Source organism: Patagioenas fasciata, chromosome 1, assembly GCF_037038585.1.
Source record: "Patagioenas fasciata isolate bPatFas1 chromosome 1, bPatFas1.hap1, whole genome shotgun sequence".
NCBI lineage: Eukaryota > Metazoa > Chordata > Aves > Columbiformes > Columbidae > Patagioenas > Patagioenas fasciata.
The window spans coordinates 167,551,487-167,570,979 of NC_092520.1; the positions used below are offsets into that span (position 1 = coordinate 167,551,487).

General features: G+C 37.1%; 2 protein-coding genes across 5 annotated transcripts in view; both read right to left on the reverse strand.

The window, feature by feature from the left end:
- The window catches only part of KITLG (KIT ligand), a 412,063-nt gene that overhangs the window by 386,138 nt on the left and 6,432 nt on the right, over positions 1 to 19,493 (reverse strand). The window lies entirely within an intron of this gene.
- Positions 1 to 19,493, reverse strand: part of POC1B (POC1 centriolar protein B) — a 61,732-nt gene that overhangs the window by 27,537 nt on the left and 14,702 nt on the right. For 2 of the 4 annotated variants that reach the window (XM_065829183.2, XM_071799793.1), the window contains exons 9-10: positions 15,453 to 15,605; positions 8,337 to 8,423 (exon numbers count right to left, since the gene is read on the reverse strand). The exons of 1 other annotated variant lie outside the window; for it this stretch is intronic. In XM_065829183.2, coding sequence (XP_065685255.1) covers positions 8,337 to 8,423; positions 15,453 to 15,605 — 240 coding nt within the window. The remainder of the gene's footprint in view (positions 1 to 8,336; positions 8,424 to 15,452; positions 15,606 to 19,493) is intronic. One more of the 4 variants, XM_065829184.2, reaches the window with a different exon arrangement.

Below are 19,493 nucleotides of genomic sequence, written 5' to 3' on the forward strand. Positions count from 1 at the left end.
TTCTACCACAGTTGCAAGCAGGCTGTGCTAAACTTAGGCTCCAGTAGTATTTAAAAATGGAGGGTAATTCAAGGGCAGTATTTTAGCTTTAGTATCTTGTTTTCTGACATGCTTGATCTGTAGCACAGCTCTATTATCCAACCTAAGATAAACAAAAATAACACCTTGCAACCTTCTCTAAGAGTCAGGCACTGTGAACTAATCCAAACATTTGCTTCTCAGTCCCACAACATGTGCAATTTTAGAAGTATAAAGCCCCATGAATACTAACAAGTTCAAAATTTAACTTGGGCTACTGCATGAAAAAAAAAATAAAACAGGTGTTTAGAGAGTAACAGAGCTACTGAACGCTAACTTCATTAACTTCCATTAAGCTAAATGACTCACAAATGGCATGTATATCAGTAGTAAATCATCATCTAGGTCAGCAGGAAGCTCATTACAGACTGACAATCCAAGTGACAGAAACACTTTTCTACAAGTGCTACAGTAGTAATTTCCTGTGTGAAAGGCTTGCTGCTGTTCCAGCATTCCTCAGGGGACAGTTCTTCTCAGAGGATGTTACTCTTCCCCAGGAAGAGGAAGGAACCAGTTGTTATTGGATGTGTGGGCTGATAGCTGTCGGGCATTTTCTGCATGCCACAGAATCAGCTGTGAGAACTGTGAATGCAGCTTAGATTCCCACCCGAAGCAGGGGAAAACACTGCTTGGGCAGACAAGGTCAGAGCGTACACATACAGTATCTCAGGAAGTTGAAACAGAAATAATACCTGGAACTTCCATCCCTCTAGTTCCCAGAAATGTGCTGATTTGCTACAGGAACAATATACAGACATGGATCAACTTGAAAAGAGTTCCTTGAAGCACTGCATTGTTGCTGTAAGATCTTACACAAAGTAAAATATTGCCAGTTCTGAAACGCATCTATAGCAAGCCAGTTATCCCACAAAACGGTACCATCTTTTATATGGTGAAGGTGGTGGGATATAGATTTTTTTTTTTTTTTCTTTTTTTCCCCTTTTAGGTCCCTCTTCTCCTGAGCTTCCTGTCCTACAGCAATTCAAGTTCCCCCTGTATGTGCTGTGACACTCTTACAGGGCAGGTCACCAGTAGCTGGCCTGTGCCTAGTTCACTATCAGTTAACTCAGTGTCACATCCCACTGGCTTTTTCTTCAGTGGCACCACTAATGTTTCATTATTTTACTAACTCCTTATCTCCAAACTTAGTTAAAAAACAAAACAAAACAAACGCAAAAGACACACAACAAACCACAACACTGACTATTTGATTTAAATAATATTAGGGAGATAGGACAGAGACAGATAAATAAACAGTGTAATTTCATAAGGTACATTTCCTCAGGAAAGCAGGCTAAAAATAGTATAGGAAATATTATATTCTTGCACTCTCTAGTGCCCAAATTGAGAATTCTGTCTCCAATGAAAACCTGACTTTCTCTCAAGCTCCAGTTCACTCAAAGAATATAATGAAACCTATTAAGGAACATCAAGACATGTATTATTACCTAATTATGTAGCAGCACAACACATTTCCTGCTCTCTCCTTGTAAACCAGCAGTTACACGCTGTGTTAGAATAGCACCACTGCAAAAAACAAGGGCCATTTGGGTCATATTCTTCTTTTATTACAAATGTTGAGTTCACCTTCATGTTATTTGATGCTAGTGGTATCAAAGCATATTGCTTTCATGATGAAGTACACAAATCTTTTTAAACATGCCTGCACTTTTAAAGAGGCTCAAAATGCAAGTTTAGAAATTCACTGTTCAAGGTGCCAAACACTTCAATCCTTTTGGCACCTGTGAGAGAAGATGAGCTGGTTTGTTTGTATACACCACACTTTTGGAAGGCCCCAAGCTGGGCATCAGAAAAATCCATCTCTGCTGCCTCATGGTTGTTCCGGGTGGATGAGGTGCAGCCTTTGGGAGGGATGGGAGACTTTCCTTTCCTGAGAGCAGCTGAACCTGTTTAGCTGCAGAGCTCTGGGGAGAAGGCAGCTTATCCTCTTCCCCCAGCCCCACACACTGTACCTGCGTAGCACCTGAAGAGTAGAAAGGTCTGTCTGGAGTGTCCTGTAAGCCAAGATGACACTAAAAATTGCTTGTCTAAGAACAAGATTAGACAGAGAAAGACTCATTTGCAAAGACGCTAGAGTGGAGTTTACAATTTTTTATTTTTATTCTACCACACTGAACACTTCGAGCTCCTCTATTTATATTAATAGAATTTATGCTAGATCTTATAAAAACATAGAATAAGAGATTCAGAGCCTGTTTGAGAGTTCTTGCTATGCTCATCTACAGAAAAGGTGTAGACAGTTTTATGCCAAAACTTTGGAGGAAGACTATTCCCTAATTTCATTTCGAGTTCGGATCACAGAGTTGGCAGTTCATTCAAATATGCATTTGCTGGTAATCAGAAGAATAGCAGTATATGAAAAAATCTACAGCTATTCAGGGAGTGGCCTTTCTTATTTCTCTCTCTGGGAGCAAGGAAGGTAAGGAAATGGGAAAGGCTGGGAACTGTCAATTTTTATCAAAGCCCTTCTAGTGGTGGGACCACTCCTAAATGCAGAGCTCAGTCTAAGTGGCAACTGACTTTTGGACAAGGAACACAAACATGACAATTTTATCTTTTTCTTAGAGGACAATGATTCCAGTCTTCCTTTCAAAGGAATAGCACGAGAACTTTCCTTCAGTGGAGAAAAATGTATGAATATCACGCAACGATCAGAGTTTAAAGTGAAAGGCTGAATGTCCAAGGCCCCAAGGAAGATTGATATCCACAAACCACAGAAAACTGTGCTTTTGGCTGAAATATAACAAGCAACAAGGGCAACCACTGTGCACAGTGAGGTGCCATATAAGTTTTGCTCTACTGGTTGTTCACTTCTGAACTGAACTTGAGCCCCAGAGCAGATGATCTATGTATAAAATTCCTATTCTTTTCTTTCTTCATTTTCCCCTCTCCTTAACCTCACTGAAGATAGTTGATATTTATTTCCATGTAAGACTGGAGACAGTAACGTAAGACTGGAGACAGGACGTAAATCAGAATAAATTTTAAGATGTATGTTAAGGAAAATATGCAGTGTTTTTAGCTTTTAAGATAAAATTTCTTTTGTCATCCTCTTCTACAGGAATCTGGAGTTGTGCTAAGCCATGCAAGGAAGAGACATTATTCCAAGGTCTTTTCAAATGAAATTCCTGTGACAAAGAACAGTTGTTTAAGCCTTCAGATGTACGGAGATGGAACAACTAGATGCAAATTTTGGATTCATAATTGCTGTCTTTGCAAAATATATCTGTTGTTTTCTGGCTTGGGCATTTTTTTTTTGTTATACTCAAAATAAAGGCAGAAAAAAAAATGTCAAAGACATCTAAAGCCTGACATACATAGTGCAGAAGCAACATGTATAGGATAAATTGAGAGTACAGATACTTCAATTTTTTGCATCACAACACCTACTATAAATGCAGTTTATACGCTGACTTACCCAGAGGAACAGAAGTTGCATGTGCTCTTATTTGCTTTCACATTTTACAAGTGTGGAGGGTGGAATTTATTTGGTCACTTTATTTTAAAACATAGGATGTTTCTTTTGCCTTAAAGAGGAACAACTCTTATCTTTCCCCTTCCATAATTAACTTAGTCCTAACTTCGTAGAAATCATACTGTAAATGAACAATAAACATGTCTTGTTTTCACTGTTAACTAGCACTGGAAAAGAACAGCAAACATCTCCCAGCCAGCGCAGACATTCTGACTTCCAGATTACAGTATGTTGCTTTGCTTCTTTCAAATCCTGTTTACATGAGCAAGGTCATGGGATGGAACATTAGAGAGCCTGTATAGCGATTTCCTGCTGCTATCAGTAAAAACTACCAAGACATCATCAACTTTCCCTTGGTCCCAACATCTTATCAGGGACCAGAGATTACTGATGTATTGCCTTACAGACTTAAAAAACCCAACCTCCCTAAAAACTGTAAGTAAAATCAGAAGATGAAACAAGAGGAAATAGTCCCAAAGGGAAACAAGGTTTCCACTTTCTCCTTTTCAAGAGCCCAAAACACAAAGGCAACATGAAGCAGCTTGACACTCAAAGAAGGGGTGGGAGAGAGACAGTAATGTATTCAGGGTCTTCAATGAGACAGAAAGGAGAAACAGCCACCCCACCCCCAAACCCTGACCCCAATTCAGTGAACATTTTCAGAGTGTAAAAGGCTAGAACACGCCTCACTTTTAATAACTGCAAAATATGAAGGCTCTTACCATTGAAGAAGTCAGGGCATTACACAAATACCAGTTAGTTAAGCATATATAGCTTGTGTTTATACTGGTTTCAGTAACACACAGGAGAACTGAATAAATGAATCATCAAATTCAAAGCTATTTTTCTGACAGTAATAATACACAGACAGGAATTCTTAAAGTTTTTGTAATTATAGTCCAAAAGAAAGCAGCTCCATACTGAAGATTACACTGAAGTTTTTCCACTGACACAATGACCATATTCCCTTCACTAAGTTTACAAAGGAAGTTGCATCAGTGTGAATCTTCGATGAAAACAGGTTTTTCTCTATGTTCAAAAAGAACTGGCTTTACAGCTTTAAGATAGAACACAAGCAGAAAAGATAAATTATTAAACTCTCTGAATTCTAAACTTGTTAAGTGTTTTCTAGCAAAATCCCTATGAGAACTTCCATATCTCCATATCTTGGCTTAGTCTTGGAAGCAAGAAAATAAAGGTCAGGAAATCTTTAAAACCTACACAAGCAGGCATTTTAAGTGTGGAAGTTATGGATTGTTTGCTTTGATGAAGCAACAAATTAAAATCCCTTGAAAAGAAGAGGAGTGGAAGGAAAAGATAATACCGGTGTTTCCTCGTACAGATACAGCTCAAAATAAAAAATATCTAAACATATATTTTAAATTCCCAATAAAGAATCAACAGTGTTAAATTTTCAAACATTTCTTTTTCAAACCTCCTCCAGGCATACTGTTGTCAAGAACAGATACAAAGTGATACTTCACCGAGCCTTAATTATCTGGAGTTTTGTGTCCTGTTTCAGGCTTCTCAATACAAGAGAGACATTGACATCCTGGAGCAAGTCCAGCAGAGGGTGAGCAAGATGGTGAGGGGGCTAGAACACATGATATACAAGAAGAAGCAGAGAAACAGATTTGTTCAGCCTTAAAAAGGAAGGATACAGGGAGATCTTGCTGCCATCTCAAATATCTAGTGAGTGGACAGAGAGAAGATAGAGCCAGACACTTATTAGGGGACCACTGTGACAGGACTAGAGGCAACACACATGGTAGAACATAGGAAATTCTAGCTATATTTTATATAACTGGTGAATTTTTCTTTTTAAACACCAGAGCAACCTGCCCAGAAAGGTGGTAAAATCTGCACCCTCACACATATTAACAAATGAAGTGGACCTGATTCAAGTGGGCCTTGCTTTACGGGAGAGGTTCGATGAAATTACTCCAGACATCTCTCCCTACCTATACTGCTCTATCATTTTTATTAACAACACTTTACATAAGAAAAGGAATACCTTTTTGCACTGCCACAAAGCATATGTTCCAATAGCTGAAGAAAAGATTCTCAGAGAGAATCTTTCTCCTACTTTCTGGAGTAGCTTAAGATCTATGGGAGTTCTCCCGCTTATCATTAGGAATTTTGATAGCCTTTCAACAAAACATTATGAGGTTTTGTATAGACTTCCAATCTTCCTGAAGATCTTCTGAGGCGGGGCAGCGGGAGGCTTCAGGGAACTCATCACTGATCCTACAAAGGCTTCAAAATTGTTACTTATACCAGTCTTTAAATACTTGAGATGGTGATCCAAGACAGGCTGTGCCGCTCTTCCTCAGTGGAAAACAATCAAAGCACATATGTTGATTAGCTACTTCCAGAGGCCCAAGGACTTGCCAAAGTGATCTGTAAATAACCCTTAGGGCCTTGTTGTGTTACATGCATGACAGATAAAGACCTGAACAAGAAACCTAAAAGATATGTAAATGCAGAGTGCATTTTTCTCTCTTCACACATATCAGAAGGGCAGAACTGCTTAAGCTAGAGGAAGACACTTCAAAAAGAAGAAATAGGTATAGACATGACATTTGTAAATTAAATTGGCAATCTGATGAAAGATTTGTAGTCATTTGAATAGCATTCTTCCAGTAGAAGTAGGACCAAAAAGCCATAAGCAGCTTTAAGATGGGTCCTGACAAGTTTGCAGAGGAAAAAAAAAAAAGAAAAAAATTGTACAGTGATATTGTCTTTGATGACCATTAGAAAAAGAGCAACCTGGGGGGAGGTGGAATCAGGAGGAAATCCAACAGTGAATGTGGAGAGGGAAGAAATCCAGCATCTGTCTTTCTCCCTTTAATTCTTATGAAGAACACATGAAGCCTCAATATAAAAGGCCCCTATACATTAGGGAAATCAAGGCAGCTTCAGATGAAAAGGTTAAAGTCACAGAGATGCAGAACCTTTGGAAACAAGACCCAAAGAGACTAGATGACCAGTCTGATTAAGAAACAGGTCATAATTCCTCAAACAACAGAAGCTGCTAATGCAGCAGACAGACACTAGACAGGATGATGACACTAAAAGATGAGCTAGCATTAGGAAGTAGGGGGGAATCAGACGGGTTGGCTAAGTTAGGGAAAGCATTACTTACTATGGGGAAGGAAGGATGTTAGTGGTAGAGAACACATGGAAATGGTTTCTGAATTTGTGTCGATAGTGGTGTGTTGGACAGGCAAGTTGTCTTTAAGGCTGTAGTCTGAGTAACAAGGATACAGAAAAGTTGTTAGGTGAAAAAAATATGCAGATGGTGAATGCTGAGATATCAAAAGGTGAGAATCTATGGTGAACGGAAGATCAAGATAATGGAAAGAAAATGTGGTGATTACTGAGACAGTCAAAAGGCATGAATTTTGAAGCAAAATTTTTGTAATGAAGATGACTGAAAAGCCAGCCAGCAATCTAAAGGACGCTGTCTGTGGTGGGCCAACTTATTCCTGCTATGCGTTCTGGGCATAAAGTTTTATAAACTTCTCTCATATTAGAAAAAAAATAATTAAAATTATTGGCAGATTTATAGCTATGTAGCAAAGAATTACAGTGTAACCATAAATTTGAATTCTGTGATCAGTATTAAGAAAGTAATGAACACAGAAGATTTTCAAGTGATATGTAGCCAATACATTATACTCAGCACAATAAACTATCTGTCAAGCCTACTAAAGAGATTCCTGTAAGCCTGCAAATTACTTTTGACAGAAATTAACTTAAAGAACTATATTTCCCTGTGAAAACACAACACAACTGCTAAACCTTAAAAGAATTATTATCTCTTAAATATATTATATGATTATTTGCTTTGAAGCAAAAGTTTCTCTTAGACATGGACCACTGTACCATGATCTGTACTAAATTATCTCCAAGAATTTTATAAAATACCTTCACAACATACCTTCTTATAAAGCATTCATGACAAAATAGAACAGCAAAAACCACACCTGCTGCCTATTTATATGTATTAACCCTTCAGCCACACAGACTCTTGTTCTGGTAACTAAAATTGCCCAAGATACAATTTGTGCCTTCACAGGAACAGATTCCGAGCTAAAAGAGAAATTCTCATTTTAACCTAATTCAAGAACAGTACGTCTTTTAGATTTCATAGCAGGAGAGCATATTTCTCCTCCTACGAAACTACCGCTAAAACACTGCCTTCCTTTCCTCCCACATGCCATACCAATGTCATATGAAAAGCTAACACTAGAAGCATCTAATCATATGATTCTGTCTTAAAATGTGTTACTTTTTTTTTCCTCCTCCTAGAGAGCTACTAGATGCCTTAAAAGGAGAAAAAACTAAAACATCACTTTTGGATTTTTATCAACAAGGCAACTATTCTTTAAGTTTCCCATTATTTGCAGATCAGGACAGAGTTACCAAAAATGTTTGAGAATAAGCCAGAAATTTTTAACAATAATATTTAGGTATGTTAATAATTAACATGGGCTTATAATTAGAATGTCTGCTTAGGTATATGGGTTGAATTACTGAAAGCTTTGCTATTACACCATCTTCTGGTTAGCCTTGGGAACTGCAAAAGAAAGCTTAAGTTGAAAGTCAGGCTATTGAGCTCTGACCAGTTGTCAACTGTTAAAAAAAAAATATATATTTTATTCATAGAGACAGAAAAGAGCACAGTTCCAATAACATGTTAGTTTAAGCTATATCTTATCTTCCCCCCGCCACCCATCCCTCTCCGAAGGCAACTTACTGGAGTACTGAAAGATGAAGAGGAACTAATCTCGATGACAGGTGGGTCAAGTGTTTGTGTATTAGTCACATCAAAGGTAGGGTTGACCTGTTGAAAATTAATTATAATAATAATTATTTCAGCACAAATGGAGAAAGAAATATGACTGAAATAAAAAGGACCATTTCATACATCAAGGCATCACTCTTCAATAAAGATTGGAAACAGGCTTTAAAATTTGTAAAAATAAAGGTAGAACATTACCCCCAACCATGTAAAATGCAATCATAATACAGAAAAATAATCCAGATACACATTTATTACAGAGATATAATTTATACTTCATAAACATCCATCACCCAAAACTAACTCAGGGATTGCAACCACAAGAGGTACAAGTATTAAGAAGTTCAGTTTTATGGCAAGTCATTAAAAATGAAGTACAAATAGTACATCCATTTCAAACTAGTAGGACAGCTAACTCAAAACCTGCCCAAAGCTGAAACCGTGTAATTAACTGTGACCAATATTAATGAACAGCAGAAAGTATTCAAACTTCCCAACTCTGTAACTGCCACCTACAGGTGCTTTAGAAAGTTTTTGCATATGCTCCTGCTAAGTTACAGTGCCTCCTACACTTGAATTGACATAGGCATATTAAAGTCTGTACTACATTAAAATGTAGTCCTTAAAGCAGTGAACAATCTCAGGCAGTCAAATCAATGCTGGTACCATAGCACAGAGTGGAGATAGGGTAAAGCTAGAGTTATATGGATTACCAAGTTACCACTGCTAGCAAAGTTTTAGTACTGGACCAAGTTAATGTTTTCTGTAGCTATAAACAAAAAAAAAAAATTACAGCAAGCTGTAGCTATCATGTACTTGCAGCACCCATATTGTCTGCTCTAGCTTGCCTCTAGTTCACAAAAATTTGTTCCCACTTCAGCTAAAATAGGTTTTAAAATTACTCCACAGATCTTCAAACTTCACCAAAACACAAGCTTCTAGCATGCACTTGTGTGTAACTACAGCATTCATGTTCCAATCACCCAGCTTCACGATAACAGGATTCAAAGAACCTTACACTTCAATGGCTGGCATGCTTGCAGCATACTATTGGCAGCTGAACCTGAAATCTTTTCCTGACATGCATCATTTGAGTCCTGAAAAGGAGAGGACAATCATAGAATAGTTTGGACTGGAAGGGACCTTCAAAGCTCATCTAGTCCACCCCCCCTTGCAATGAGCAGAGACACTTTCAACTAGATCAGGTTGCTCAGAGCCCTATCCAGCCTGGCCTGGAATGTCTCTAGGGATGTGGCATTTACCACCTCTCTGAGCAACCTGTGGCAGTGTTTCATCACCCTCAATGTAAAAAAATTCTTCCTCATGTCTAGCCTGAACCTCTCCTCCTTTAGTTTAAAACCATTACCCCTTGTCCTATTGTAACAGGCCTCTCAAAAAGTCTGTCCCCATCTTTCTTATATGCCTCCCTGCACCTACAAGACTAGACAGAACAGGGACAGCAGGTGCCTATCAATAATGTAGAGAAGTTACTGCAGTATTATTACTAATAGCTCTTGGATCATCTTCTTTGAGATAATATCTCCTTGTTATACAAATCAGAGATATATTGTAGAATTAGTTAAATATTTTTCTTTATGCAGGGCTGCTAAATAAATACATGGCATGATTAATTTCAGAAAATGTTCTCCTTGTGGGGAAGTGTCATATCCTGAAGCTGTAATGAAAGTCTCCTCTGCATATAGTCCTGCTTAAATCTTTATCAGAGATAAGGGGAGTTTGAGGGGTATTGTAAACACTGTCTAGGGGTGCAGGAACTGTTACAGGTCATATTAAAATATATATCTCTATATACAGATATGTAAAATCATTAAGTAACAAGTCAGAAATAGCAGAATGCCCCAAAAAGAGAACACAAAATCACGAAAGCTTGTAGCTAAGCCCTTCTTGCAAATATTTGTGTTTAATATTGCACTAAAAATTAATGAAGTAGGGGAATGAATATAAGTGCAAAAGTTTCAAATGACTTGGCATTTCCTGCCAAGGTGATGTAGCTAGGTCTCTATCTCACCAAATACATTTGGAAAAAGCTTTAGAAAAATCAAGAAAGAAAAACCAGAAGGCTAAAAAGCAAGGTAGAGACAACTGTCATGTATTACTGACTTTCCATAACACTCTAAGGCTTTCTTTTAACTATCTGGTAAACTGATATATATGTATTTTTCTTATCTTCTTCCAATATGATGATACAATAATCACATTTTAATCCACAACACAAAAAAATATGTATTTGAAGGAAGGTTTCTACAGAAGCTTTCATTTACGGAATTAGAGATTTCTAAAGACTGAAGTGAAGCAAAATCAAAATATATTATTTGAAGAAAGTGAGAGGCAAGAATCAGGATCACTGCTTAGGACAGAGAATTAGGGGAGCAACAAAAGCAGCAGGCCCAGTAATTACATGATTCTCAGCCATATGCTTTAAGTAAATGATTATGCCCCTACAGATATGCGTCTGTTGATTTTAATACAGTATATCCAATCTCAACCCCCCATTCACTTTAATTCTATTAAACACTTATTTTTTATGTAATACCAATGTCTTACAAAACGCATGTATAAAAATTAAAGAGGAAGTTTTAAATGTCTCTCACAAAGTATTTCTAGGATGTAGCTAGCTGTGAAACAGTCTCTCCAAACACACCAAGAAGAAATTCAGCTTTCAATGTGATTAAATATTCTTTTTGCTAGACTGGAGCCCTGGAGCAAGCTACATATTCTTATTTCTAGTGCCACCTAGTGTATATTTGGATTTCCTTCATCTAAGAAAATACAACAAAAGTTACACTGAAAATTTTAAGATTAAACTAAATCAAGAGTAGCTTTTCATGCTCAGGATATAAACTCTACACATTTTAACGTGTTAAAAACCTCAGTGTTACATTTTTAAATGAAATTTATTTCTATTTTCCATCTACTTCAAAGGGGTGTCTAGTACATAAAAGATTAATTATGTACAAAAATGGGAAATTCAGATATACAACTGTCACCAAGTGGAATACATTTGTTTTGGTATTACTTACTAAACATAATGTTTTCAGATATCCTCAAACACACCTTATCTCAGAGAGGAAATGACTGGTATCTATCTCAGCTAAATACAGACATACTGCTAGACATCTGTATTTGAGATGGTCACTCAGGATTACCTCTATGGTCAATGGAAAAAAGTAGATGCCTTCAGAGAACAAATCATTTACTTAGATTTCCAAATTTTCTAAATAACTGTAGTGATGAGCTTTAAACCCCTACTTACTTGAATACTCAAGAATCACATTGATCAGTGCAGTTGGAGAACATTTGTAAAGATTTATAAGTCAAGAACATTAAATTCAACACTTGACATTCAAGTTACTGCTGGTCTGAAGAAGAAACACAAGTAAGGAATTTCTTGTGAAAGTTCATTATGCTTCAGAAAGTAGGCAGGGAGAGAGAAAAAAAAATAGAGAAGGTATCTTAGATATCACCAGCTCTGTGTACATCTTTAAAGAGCGAGTAAGGAAAAGTTCTGAGAAGAGGTGAAAGTGTGCTCACGCTCCACATTTCATCTGCTACCCTGAGCATAAAATACCAGGTGATACCTACAACTCTTACTGCCCTTGTGGGAGCTTTTTCATTCAAAACAACAATTGCAAGTGGTAATATGTGAAAACACTACAACTGTCTCTCTGAACCCAGGTAAATAAATTCTAAGCAAAGCCAGCTCCACTTTGTGAGTACCTTTTTCACAGAATCAAGTTCTGGAATATCAGGGACCTTGTCATAAGGAGGCAAGCAGGGATAGAGAAGCAACAACTCTCCAAAAGCAGTAAGAAACTTGGAGAGGCATGAAACACTAGGAATTAAAAAAGCATGGACATAATTACTTCCCTCTTGAGTTTTATCTGTACATCTGTTGAACTTTTTGTGTTTTATCACCTTGAATTTTGTCTTAAGGCAATCCATCCTCATTCCTGCTATAGAGGGGACTAAATTTAAGCAGCTCAGTATAACTCAGGGCAATGTATAACACATCTCAAGTGTATAGATGACATTGTAGTGGCTTGTAGGAAACCTTAAAAGGTCATCCACACTTTTAAATATCCAATATTTGAACTGTCTGCCTATCACTCTTGCATATGTTAAGTCTCTTACAAATACTGTTACTTCAATTTAGTCAAGATCAATCATCTTCTCCTGTTTCTCATTAAAAAAAAAAAAAAAAAAAAAAAACAAAACAAACCACAAAACTAAACAGAAATCAAGCAGTTCTGCATTTTGTCTGAGGTGCAGAACAGATATTAGGAAAAATTGTGTCATTATAATTGCTATGCAGTACTGGAACAGATCACCTAGAGAGACTGGGGAAGCTTCATCTGTCCTCAAGGGCCCCCTAACTAGACAAAACCATGCCTGACTTAATGTACCACTGGCAACAAGACCAGACCTCCAAAAGCTCCCTCTAACTGACATCTCTGCAATTCAAGTCCTCCTTTCCCTGGTGTATTAGAAACACGACGAGACACAGAAAAATGAGGGTGATGTTGCAATGGAACTGCCTAGTACTAACATTCTCTTTATTGCCTGTTGCTAGAAAGAACTTGGGATGTTTAAAAAGAAAAAAAAAAAAAGTATGTTTATCTGAACTGAGAAGAGAGACAAAAATATTTTTCGTTTCTTCTCCTAACAACAGTATAGTACTGTGGAGATAGAAATGCTGTATTTTTCAGTTACAGGAGAAAATATTTAGGAAGATGCAACACTGAACAACTTCAACCGTAGTGCTACCAAAGCATGTTACTGCTGGTGGAATTTTTCTAGATAAATTATGGCTCTGTCCAGATGGTGAGGTCCATTCTTCCTTAGCACAACAAAGCAACATAATTGTTGCTGAGACAGACAAGAAGAGTAATAAAAAAGGAAAAGAGAAGTAACACTTGATAACTTCACTTTAACACTGTCTAAACTATTATACTATTACATCAATTTTGAAAATAAGCTGGGATTATCCTAATCATTATTAATGTACTATATTTTTATGTTTCCAAGTTAAATACAGTAATATCAGTTTTGTTGAAACTATCAGCACTGTTCTGCCTCAAAGAATATAATACACCTCATGTTTATTTGAGAGCAAGATATTCTACAGATAACGTGATGTTAGTAGCAAACTCAACACAGTAACCTTATTCTTGAAATCCTGAAGTCAGGACAGAAAAGATACCACAGGACTCCAAAACATTACTATGACAAACAAAATTATAAAAGCCTTTTACTACTAGGGAGCAGCTAACCCAGAAGCCTATAAGCTACAAATGTTACAGGCATGCAGAAATGCAAACATTACATTAAGTGAAATCTGTCAAAGCTACCTGATAAATAATTTCTTGACATTCAACAACCACATTTCCTTTATGTGCCCTTTTACTGTTGGTAGTGAGGTGCTTCCTAGACTTATTTTAACTGAAGCCTGAATTAATTAATGCCTTCCAGAGCTCCTCAATTACCTGGGATTGGGGGGGCAGGGTGAGCAGTGGGTAGGCAAAGAGGAAAAAACAAAGACAACTGGAAAATTGCTTTAGAGAATATTCATATCTTTGCTAAGCATCTGAGCAGAAGTCTGGAAAAGCTGACCTGAAACAAAAGCAACTAAACCCTACAGCTCTAAGCTCCTATGTTGATTTAGCATGTGTTATAACTGGGTGCCATTTGAATGGGTCTTGGAGCAAACTCTTGATGCAGCAAGAGTGGTTTAAATCTGCTGACAAATGCTGTGATTGAGTTTGTTCCAGCACTGACTACTGATACTGAAGGATGCTACTAGTTAGTTTAATTCATTGACCTTACATTGGATGTGACAGTCTGGCAGATAATTTTGTTTATGAAGCTTCTCATACATGCAATTGTCCTGCTCTTGTTCTGACCAAAATGATACGCATCAGAAAGCTTCACATCCAACTTGACAACAGAACCAGACATGAAAATATGAAAATATTAAGTGATGGATTCTATTAAGGCTCCCTTCCTCCACCAAAATATTTTCCATCATTATACTAAAGTTGCATACACACACACACAAAAAGCTTAATATCCTCCAATCTGAATGTTTTAAAAGTTTGCACAGGAAACAAACGCCACGACAGCAGTGTCTGCATTTTATATGAACAAAACCAGGCGACGTTGAATTTCTATAGGACTATTAACCTATAACAGCAACCAAAAAGTTCCTAGATTTATATTAGATACAGCTCTTGGACACTAGAGATACCTGGAGAACATCAAAGATGAGATAAAAGTACAGGGAACCCCATGCAGAAGCTAGCCAGACCTACCAAGGACAGTCACTGGGCTTTTAGCATAAATGATGGTCTTGTCTAAGGCATAGTACTGTTTAACTTTATAGCATAGCTTTCAGACAACCTGACAAACACAGGACTTTCCAAATACTGACAGAATATTTGCATTTCACTTTAGTTCCCTAATTCCCAGTACTTCCAAGGGTTGTTGGTAGAAGGTTTGACAGCTAAGTAGCTGCAGAATGAAATTATCAGGAAATCAGATGACACTGACCTACTGTTCTATAGTGCCACAAAACACACTACTAGCCTAGAAAGGTTTTCCAAACTTTTGGGTAGACATCAAGATCTTCTCACAATACCTAAGGGACTTGCAAAGAGGGACAACTAATCAAGTTATTACTTGCAGTAATAATGCCACCTTGTCCAGCTTATAATGGTATATTTTGAATAGCATCCTAAAGCTCACTGAAGAGTCAGATATCTTCTACAAGATTGCCATGCTACTTCAGCAGAAACCAGACATAGCCTATGTTTTGTTAAATCAGGTCCGGAGTGCAGACTCACACAAGGAGCATGAAAAGAATTCACCAGGATAAATCTGACAGCATCACCGAGCCTAGTAACCTTAATGTGGATTCATAAGCTATCGTCACTTCCAAAATATTACACATAACAAAAAGCTCTCTAGTAAATACAGAACACATTCAACCATAAACGTTAGGCAGTATTTACAAAAGCTTCTGGTTTCCTATGTTAGAGTACTTCCTGCACTCACCTCAACTGACTGAAGTTTTTCATCATGGAGATGAGGTGACCTTGGGTAAATATCAAGAAGATGAGGAGGATCATCAATATGTGTTCTTCTAATATGGTGTTTAAGAACTTCTTTATAATCAAGTGAATCAAAGTTGGTTTTCCATAGTAATACCTGTAAAGAAGCCATCATACCGATAACTACTTGAAGCCTATTCAGTGCCCAAAACTTTACTATTCAGCAAAGTCTGTTATTATACTAATAGATCACAACATCAGAATGAGCCTGCTGTCATCACTTAGTTTGATGTCTACTACAACGCAGGCATTTCCCCAGAGTATCTTGTACTTCAAGTCTAATGGGAATGGTTCCATCTATTAAAAAAAAAAAAAAACGTAGAACATGTCTCAAGCATAAAATAAAGCAAACTTCTGTCCCACTGAACTGTACTCAATTATTCTTCTGCCATATCAAGGGGTCAAATGTTATCAAATTTCTGTCCCCTATAAAGGCTTGCAGGTCAAATGAAAAAGTTTGAGGTGACAAGAGAAATGACAGAGTACCACAGAAGTCTGAAGCACCTGGTTCCAGTGTTTTAGCAACAGAAATCTGTTTTCTGAACCTTTGTCCAATGACATTCAAGGTTGACACAATATACAACAGTCACACCATGGCTGAATGCAGAAGGTAGTAGAATGCAGAGGTAAGACAGTTGAAGGTTGTCTATCTAGCCTTATGGATAGACCAGGAAACCAAATCATAATGCACAATATTGATCTTATGTCACAAATTTATACATGTAAGTAATTAAATTAAGTTTACTACAAGTTTACATTATTTGAGTTTTTTGTTATTTTAAGTGCTAAGGGAAAAATGAAAATAAAAAGATGGCAGTTTCCAAAAGTCCACTGTTGATTTTTATAGGTGCTCCCTAAATTAGAAGAAAAAGAGATGGGACCATGTTCTGACTTAAAATTACTCACCTGTCCAAGCAAAAATATTTTTGACAAAAAATATTTTTCAGAAATTAAAAAACTATACATAAGCAGCACAAATCACTGATTTATATTTTTTTCACAGAATTTCAAGCAGATTAAATCATATTTTTAATATATTCCTAAGTAGTTGCATTGTTACAAGTTCATTTCAGTTTCAACATCTTTCATGACTCTGTTGAGTGAAAGACCCTAAATATACACCCATAAAGATAGACCCAAACCAACTCAGACATTAGTAACAGTGAAAAGTGGGATGCATGGATCTCAGTACAAACTATATAAACCTGCCTCAGAACCTGGCACTTGCAGGACAGTTAGGTGTTAGATTAGCTGATTCACAACAGCTCACTGCGCTATAAGAAGTAGGTCCTGTTTTCTCTCTCTCGCCTCTTCTCAGCTGTGTAGTTCCATTACCTCCATCATCTAATCCAGCATAAAGTTATTCACATTTTTTATGCGGCTTTTCCCCATTTTTTCAGGCTAATTTTCTACTGGTTTAGCAATTCGACCTGGCTCAGAACTGAGCGTACACAAGGGTATAGGCAGGAGGCAGCAGAAGTAGGGCCCTTCATCAGTGGTGATCGATTGAGCTGCTCAAGTTCTAAATAAATTTTACATGGCTCTAAAGTGGAAGGCCATGCTGCTGCAGCTTCATCATTACACATAATAAAATTAGTAAAACCAGCACAGAAACACCTGTGTATGCCTTGAATATCTCAACCGCAAACAGTGTAAAGGTAACTATGTACAACCCTAGAAAAATACTTATTCCATAAGGAAGTATTTCCCTTTATGTCAAGGCAATCCCCAGACACAATGACTTGTCTGTTCTACATAGCAAGAACTGAACTAACAGCACAGGCTACTATCTTCCAAAGGTATCGGTATAACTTTGCTCTTTCACTTTAAAATAAGAGTAAAATGTCTTACGTCTTCCATGGAACCAGGTAAATGAAATAATTTGTCATGTGCGCATACAGCCAAGAAGTGTGAGAAACACGAACTTCAGAACTCTACCTGTTCAGGGTTTTTTTGATTGAGGAAAGCAGCAAACAAGAAGAAACAAAAGAAGTAGGCAGTGCTTGTTTCAAATACCTAATATGTTTCTGAACAAAACTCTCAGCTGGCTCTGCATCAACCAGAGAGAAATTTGAAACTAAAAGCAGAGATACTGGTTCTCCTCCTTTGTTGGAGGAAAAACAGATTATATCTGTTGTTTGAAAATGTATTGGTCTTGAAATAATACTTGTATAGAGCAAGTGATCTGTGATAAAATCACAACTCATGCTGAGGACAGACAGTATTTTTTGGATACTGCATGAGGGACAGAAGATTATAATTTCATGGCCAGTCTCTGCCCATCAGCTTGACATTGCCAATCTAACAGCAGAACTTTTCAAATGAACACAACCTAGAGTAAACCAACTTAATTTTATCACAATCCTCCTGGCAAACCTAGAAGGTGGCTGTGGACAGGATGGCAAACAAGGATGTTTGTGGAGTACATATGTGTATACAACAACAGAAAAAGGACACTGGGGAATAAAGTTGCATTTACTATAGATAAAGATATATATGTAGGCAGTTACCACATAATGGTTAGTACTGCACATTTTAAAGCCTGAAATACAAAAGTGGAAGTAACAGCAAAATAATTAGCTCTCCCCCACCAGAACATTCACAAGAAAAAGGGAAAAACTTCAGACATAAATGTGCCTTTATGTAAGGTAAATAAAACCAGGTTTCATTACTAGACCTACTAGGACTACTTTTTAAATTCAACATTTACCTAGGAAAGCACTTCCTGATGAAACTGGATACTCACTCATGCATTCAGCATGAAAACGCTACACCAAACTGCTGAGAAACTAAGTCATCTTCAAGACTTTGCACTATAATACCTACTTATTCCATGACCCCACATGTCACCAGCCCTACAGCATAGAGGAGAAACGCAATGACCTGGCTGCACTGAACATGAACGTCATTCAGGGGACCCCAAATTCAAAGGAGCCTTGCGATAAGACAGGCATTCCCAGGTTATGCTGGTATTTATTTGGGAGGTTGAGTCAGGCTTAATACTATAGGTCCATTATCAGTTTCTCAAATGAAGCTTCTGTCACGTGACGTAGTTTAATATATGCACTTCCCCACAAGTTAAGTACAATATACCAACTGCCATAAAACTCAAAAGAAAGTACTCATGAAAAGTAAGGTCAACCATTCCAGATTACCTGAAAATCAAAGTTTCCTCTTGGAACTGAAAAATTATCATTAAAAAAACCTTTAATATGGAAAATAAAAGATTAATGGCTCAAATAATAGATATCTTTTCCCCATTCGTGGTTGCATTTTTTTTTGTTCAGTTTTGGTTTCTGGGTGTTTTTTTGTTTGTTTGTTTTGTTTGTTTGTTGGTTTTGGTTTTTTTTTTTTTCGAGGGGGGGGTTGGTTTGTTTGTTTTGTTGTTGTCCTCTTCTTTTTCCGATTGTAAAATTAATGTTGGAAGACTGCCAACATTTTAACTTTTCCAATGACTGAAAGTCTTGGCACTACTACTTACTAATGCTTTGCGATTGAAAGCAATTTTGCTTTCTTTGAGTACTTTCAAGTCATTCTAGAAAGTGTGCTACCTGAAGCATCAAGCAAAAACCAGAAACAGGCTGTATTCTTCCCAATGATACTGAATGGTCTTAACCGAAAAGTATTTGTTATTTTCCAAGACTGTCTCTGTTACGAGCTGAAACATATTTCAAGTGCCACAGAACAGAATACAAATGTGATTTGTGGTAAATTCAGAAGATCTTCATGTCTACAGCACAGCTTTCTGTGTCTACATTGAGCTTTTAGCTTTTTATAACAAAAAAGGCAACTAGTATTAAGGAACATTTCAGACTGTGAAACTCTAAGCCTTGGGCTACAGAAGTTTTCTTTTTGGAGAATGTAAAGACGTTATAGGTATAGTTACAAAAACACTATCAAGCTTGGAATCATGAGATTTATCACAGCAGATGAAGATTAATTATATGATTTGCTGTTTAATGTCAAACAACTTTTTTTGTTTTAA